This window comes from Enhydra lutris, unplaced genomic scaffold, assembly GCF_002288905.1.
Source record: "Enhydra lutris kenyoni isolate GAN:26980312 unplaced genomic scaffold, ASM228890v2 scaffoldscaffold7, whole genome shotgun sequence".
Lineage (NCBI taxonomy): Eukaryota > Metazoa > Chordata > Mammalia > Carnivora > Mustelidae > Enhydra > Enhydra lutris.
The window spans coordinates 21,069,458-21,076,424 of NW_019154091.1; the positions used below are offsets into that span (position 1 = coordinate 21,069,458).

At 43.0% G+C, this 6,967-nt stretch overlaps 1 protein-coding gene across 1 annotated transcript in view; it reads right to left on the bottom strand.

Annotated features, from left to right (window-relative positions):
- Window positions 1-6,493, bottom strand: part of LOC111142159 (acyl-CoA synthetase short chain family member 3) — a 153,632-nt gene extending 147,139 nt beyond the window's left edge. Inside the window, exon 1 of the mRNA XM_022495151.1 lies at window positions 6,165-6,493. Within this exon, the coding sequence (XP_022350859.1) occupies window positions 6,165-6,478 (314 nt within the window). The 5' untranslated portion in view covers window positions 6,479-6,493. The remainder of the gene's footprint in view (window positions 1-6,164) is intronic.
- Between the last annotated feature and the right edge of the window lie 474 nt (window positions 6,494-6,967).

Here is a 6,967-nt window from a genome sequence, read left to right on the forward strand (position 1 = left end):
ACATCAAGCCCCCTCCAGGTTTCAGCCAATGAACTTTCATTTCACAATCAATTCCCCAACTTGGAGATCTGACTCACATTCTTGCCATTACCATAACTTCCTTCCTTCCCTGAACCCCACTTTCAGGCGGTCTCAATGTCACATTTAGCCTGGGGATAGGAGTTACTCAGTTCTGGGCAAGTGCTGCCCATTGCTAGTGGATGTTCCACTTTTTTGTCAAAAGAAGACCAAAAATTGAATTGATACCAGAAATGTGGATTTTAGGTGAAATCTTCCCATGTTTAAATACTGAGAACTACTTAAATAAACAAAAACTCAACATCTGGCTCAAACAAAACCCACTTGTAGGCTTAGAGTCAGATTGTGACCTGTAGCCCAAGAAGTGAAGGCAAAACCTTTTGCTTCCTATTCCAAGATTTCTGAAACCATCCTGAAACTTCCTTCTGAATTTGAGTGCAGCAGTGCCCTCCCCCCTAACTGTGGTTTCACTCTGCTGTTTTCAGTTACCTGGGGTCAAACTCAGGCCCAACATTTGTTACAGTGTCTATGTCCTTCATCTCACTTGATCTTATCACGTAGGTATTTTATCACAAGAAGAAGAAAGATGAGTACAGTACAATAAGATATTTTGAGAGAAAGAGACCACATTTACATAATGTTTATTACAGTGTATTATAATTATTCTATTTAATGAGTTGCTGTTAATCTCGTACTGTACCTAGTTTATAAATTAAATTTTATGATAAGTATGTATATACAGAAAAAAACAGTATATGAGGGTTCAATTCTATCCATGGTTTCACACATCCTCTGAGGTCTTTGACTGTATCCCCCATGGGTAAGGGAGACTACTGTACCAGTAACTCAAAATATCTTCTACAAGCCAACTGTCCTCCCATACATAAGCACACTTGATTTTTTCTAACCTCTATGCCTTTGTCATGTTTGCTCCCCACACAAAAATATTTCTCTTCTAAAGTCCTATCTTAAGATCCAGTTTGAATGTTACCATATCTTTGAAAACCTCCCAGATCATATTTCAAAGACATTCATACCCAGTATTGTGTGTCAGGCACAGCTCCAAGCATTTTACAAGTCCCTCCCTACACCCATATTATCCTAAAAATTAATCCAAAAAAAAATCCTGATACTATCCTGATATCCCCATATAACCCTAAAAAAAAAAATTCTGATGCTGTCATCATTCTCATTTTACAAATAAGGATATTGAAGCTTGCCCAAGGTCAGTGGCAGAACTGGGGTTGAACTCACACCCATCTTTTTCAAGTACAGAAAGAAAAGTAGTAAATTCATGTTCTGGCCATCCATGAATATATGGCATGTTATGTACCAGGAAAAAAATGTAAAATTCCATAACATGACTCACAAGACCATTTACCATACGGCTCTCTTCTTCCATTTCTTTATAATTTCCCCTGTCATTCCCTAAGCCCCAGCCACATTAGCTTTCTTTCAGTTTCTACAAGCTACTGAGCTACTTCATACCTCATGGCCTTTGCCGTGCTCTTTGCTGCGCTCTTTGCCTGGAATGTTCCTCCCCACGTTTCATGTCTTATCTCTCTACTCACTGGGATCTCCGTATAAATATCATTTCCTCAAGACTCCTTCCACGATCCTTCTAGAGAAGACTATGTTACATCCACCACTAACCACTGTATTTCATAATACCTATTGCAATTCTAAATAAACAACTTTGTGATAATTTTTTTAATGTATGTCTCCTCTGCTGCTATGTGGTAGGTTCCTTCACTATCTCTTCCATCATTTTCTCTGTAGTATCCACACAATAAGTGAATGATTGATGTCTTTAACTCTTATGGAACATTTGAAGACTTAGAGGAATTAAACAACCTTTATCTTATAGCTAGTAAGGAACTGAGATCTTGCATGTTGAAAAACCCACACACTTTCCATTATAGACAGGTTAACCAAGCTGAAATCATTTTCTAGTAATCCGCATTTAGTTGGGAGCCTTTCCTTTTCAGCTTATAGTCACTGTTATTACATATTAAATTCTAAATCAAATAGTATAGGAGAGTCTTATCATGGAATGTTGTTTAAATAAAAATAAGCAAAAATGGGTTGCAATGCTTTCAGAAAAGAATAAAGTGATGACCTAGACAGAAGAGTCAACCACAAAGTACAACACAAAAGTGGACTGCCTAATCTTTACTTCAGAGAGTGGCAGCTGGATTTCTATTTCAGGCTAGGCAGCAGGATATCTAATGCAGGAGGAGAAAATAACCCAAACATCCATTTCCTTGTTCAGGATTAGAGAAACTACTCGGAATTCTAATTGCTTCACCTTTGACTGCAGTTTTCCACTGAAGTTCCTAAAATAGACACTTTAGTACCCCCAAAAGCCAGATATCAAGAATGTGAATTAATCACCAAACTGTAACAAAAGGTGGTTCTTCCCAACTTCCTAGAGCACCTACATGTAACTGGGATTTATCTTTCAGAGATCTCAGAGATTACGGTACCTGAAATGTATGTTGCAGGGCTATTCACTTCAATGGAAAGTCCCTTCAGTTTATCACCCTTAAGGATTTCTATTCCATGTTCATACTCCTGCGTATGTAAACTGCTATGGGATAGTTAGTTTATGCCACTGTGAAAGCTCGCATGCGTTACTATTTATGTGTTGGAGCTTTTGATAGGTCTACAGATGCTGAGTGGAGTTTACTTTCAAGAAAAACAGACAAGATAATAAGGAAGACAGAGAAGTCAAAGGGCACCAGAGATCTTGATTCCAGGTAAGGCAGCTCCGTCTAGGAGAAGAAAGCTCTAGCAACCTCGCCTCGGTTTACTGAAAGATTTGGCTGTCCACATCTCCATTGCCCAGCTCCCAGTGACGCAGAAAATAAGCAAGTCTCTTTCACATCAAATTATGCTTATATCCCCTTACCACCTCCCAAAGACATACAGAAGCAAAAATCATCGCATCTACGTATTCTGTTACTTTACTAACAATTTTTAAAAACTCGTACGTCAGCTCTACCCTAGATCCTAGGGATATAAAGACAAAAAAAGAGAGACATTCATCCTGCCCTTGAATTTAGCTTTATAGATAACTGTTAACCCATGAGGAATATCTGCAAATATGTGTCCAACACAGTAATGGATTCTATTTGAAACTGAAAGCGCTTATTGAAGTTTAAGATTAGATATACGGTCTCCTACCTTCATTTTCCTGCCTAATTCTTCTCTGCCAACCAAAATTCTTAGTAAAATCCAATCACACTGCTAAAATAAATACGGACACACAAACTTATCTTTATGCACCTTGATCTTTTGGGTTGCTATAAAACAGGTATGGCCACGTGATTCCAAGAGTACAAAGATGAAGAGTTCAGTTATAGTGTTATCAAATGTCAGTTATTTAAAATGCATTGAATTTTTGAAAACACGAAGACCCTTTGGTAAAAATGTCATTAAAGACATTTAATGCAGGAGCGCCTGGGTGGCTCAGTGGGTTAAAGCCTCTGCCTTCGGCTCAGGTCATGATTCCAGGGTCCTGGGATGGAGCCCCACATCGGGCTCTCTGCTTAGCGGGGAGCCTGCTTCCTCCTCTCTCTCTGCCTGCCTCTCTGCCTACTTGTGATCTCTGTCTGTCAAATAAATAAATAAAAATCTTTAAAAAAAAAATTCAATGCAGATAATTTTAGAAAATTTAGGCAAGCAATTAGAGATTAAGAAGAAAAAAGTTAGAAAGAAAATCTCCAGGTTAAGACTGCATAGATGGCTCAGTAGGTTAAGTGGCTGCTTTTGGCTCAAGTCATGATCTCAAGGTCCTAGGATCCAGTGGCACATGGGCTCCCCGCTCAGCAGAGGAGTCTGCTTCTCCCATTCCCCCTGCTTTTCCCCACCACTTGTGCTGTCTCTACTTCTCACAAATAAATGAACAAATAAAATCTTTTTTTAAAAAATCTCCAGGTCTAAAATACCTATTTGATGAACCTTTGACTTCCACATTCTCTGCACTCACTCGGGCCCCTGTCAACCCCACCAACCCTCTAGAAACTTCTGCTTTCCCTTCCATTGTCACTGCTACTGCCTTATATATGGCCTTCATTTGTTTTTACTTGGAATATCCCCATGACTTCTTTCTTTTTTTCTCCCCCATGACTTCTTTTTTTTTTTCCTTTTTTTTTTTAAATTTTTTTTTTAAGATTTTATTTATTTATTTGACAGACAGAGATTACAAGTAGGCAGAGAGGCAGGCAGAGAGAGAGGAGGAGGCAGGCTCCCTGCTGAGCAGAGACCCCTCGATGCGGGGCTCGATCCCAGGACTCTGAGATCATGACCTGAGCCAAAGGCAGAGGCTTTAACCCACTGAGCCACCCAGGCGCCCCCCCCCCCCCATGACTTCTTAATTAACTTCTCTTCACATGGTTTTGGGGGAGGGGGTGGTCACATAAACCATTTTCAGTACTATACTTTATGACAGATATATAGACACACAACTTTGAGAATACACTCTTGGAAAGACCATGATTTTTGTTTTGATCTAAGAAACACAAGAATTTTCTCCTCCCAAAATAACTATGGTATAAGAGTGCAAAGAGTATCCAAAATTTTTAAAATCTATTTCATCCAAGCCATGGTCTTAATTCTTTACCCATTTAATCCTCACACTATTACCACATTTATATATGAGAACACTGAAGCAGAGAGATTAAGTAACTCAGCTGTGAACACACAGCCAGTAACTGGGAGACCCAGAACTCAGACCCAGTATTCTGGCTCCACAGAACATGCTCTTAGTCGTCATGGGTCATCATGACTTACATATATACACACATATATGACATATACACACGTATGTGTGTGTGTATGTTTATGTGTACTATATTATGTCTACATATATACATATATGTACACACATATATGTATATATATAGACATATAGACATAGACATATAAATACACATGGTGTTTCGATCACTGTCAGGCTTGTCAAAGAGGGTTAGTCAAACACTACTGAAAAAATTAAACCAGAAGAGAAAAGGTGCTCACATTCTAAAGGGAAAACTATGTAAACTGTTCCAAACAATGAAGGGGGGCATGATGACAATACAGAACAGGGTCTGGTTGGCTTACCTTTCTCCATTTCAACAAGGAGACATTTGTCAAACCCAAACCTGTCATTTCCCCAATCTCATTGCTGGGAATTTGGAAATTTGGGAACCCACTGCAGTGTTTCTCAAACTTTTACAGGAAACATCTCTCTCTAATGGCCAGCAGATGAGAGCAGCCACATTCTTATTAAGCACATAGCTGAACAAGCAGCCACAATTCCAGTTTTCATAGACTGTGTGCCACCTATTCTGGCATTTATTCTACAATGTATCTCTGTTTGGTTGTGATGTAAAAATAATGTTTATAGCTGCTTATAGTTGCAACTCTAGACCATATATATATATATATATATATATATATATATATATATTCCTACCATGATTTCTAGCACCACCTGGCCTATATGTGCATAATTCTGGAGTACCTCATATTGTGGCTTCATATAGACAATAGGGCTATGGATCTAATCTAAGCTGGCTCACGAGCCCTCCTCCCACCTCTCCAGCCAACACAACAATTTGCAACCACAGTAACAGTCAAATTTCAGCCTGTTTTCCAACCCCTGGTCTTTAATAATTAGATCCTTGTCCACCTTGAAAAGATACACCCATCCTTTCAAACCCTAGTTAGGCATGATTTTATTGAAGTCTTTCTTCATTTAAATCTCTTCCTCCCTGCAGTGTGTGGATACTTGGCAATAATTGCCTAGTTTATCCCACTGTTCCCATTTGTCTCCGTGGCTGTCTCCCATACTGGACAGTGCTGTCCCTGGGGCCAGACCTTTGTTTTAGTCGTGTAATATCGTCAGTGTCAGGCAGAGCCCTGCCGTGCCAGTAAATCTCTGGGCTATAGGAAACTGGGCTCATAACAAGTAGCCCAACCCCTCAAAAGATGGCAAAAGAGTTGACTATAAAATTTAAATTAAACACAAATCGAAAGATCTGAGCACATCTCCAGTCCTGAATTTCTCTCCTAACAGTGCCAGGCTCCCCGCGAAGGGGACGTCGGGCCCGGTCGCCCAAAAGTCGTGGGATATCTGGCTCGGCGAAGGAGTCACTCACCAACTCGTGGAAGGGGGGTATCTGTTCTCCAGCGTTTTGGTCCAGGGCTTGTACCAGCTGATCTGCTCGGCCGCTTTGCCCCAGAACCTCTCGGGGTCGGCCACCGAGGCCGCAAAGTGGGTCTTGTACTCGCTGCCACCGCCGGCCATAGACAGCGCTCGGCAGCCCCCGCCCCCGAGGGCGCCCCGAGGGCCGGGGGCCACGTACGCTCTGCGGGCCGGGCCGGCCCCCCGCGCCACCGCGGACCCGGGCAGGGACCCCCCGAGTCCCCCTGCGCCGGTCACTTTGCGACACTGCAACCAAGACGGCTTCATCGCCGCCGGTCGGGCCCCCCAGCCGGCCGCGCTGCCCGAGGTCCCGGAGTGCACTCGGCAGACGACAGCTGGGGACGATCCCGACTTCCCAAAGCCGACGGGGAGCGTGCGGGAGGCGGGGGCAGCTCCGGAGCGGAGCGCCGGGCGCTGGAGTTTGGCGAGAACACTAGAGCTGCAGGCAAAAGCCGACCTGGAGCGTCGGGGAAGCAACAGGCTGGAGTGGGGGCTGGGGGGTGGGAGGCAGGGGCCGGGGCCACCACGGGAGAAACCCAGCTCCTGTGTGCGCCCCCAGCGCCGCAGCTCCCGCAGGGAAAGCGCCCTGGAGCTGCAGAACCTCCTCCCTTCTCCCACACTCCAGTGGTCCCCAGGGGAGGCCGACGCAGCGATCTCGTTTTCAACAAACAAGTTTTTAAACAAACAAGTTGTGCGCAGCTCCTCTGTTCATCTGTGCAGAGCCAGCTGGTGGAGGCGTACCCTGCGGCGGAAACC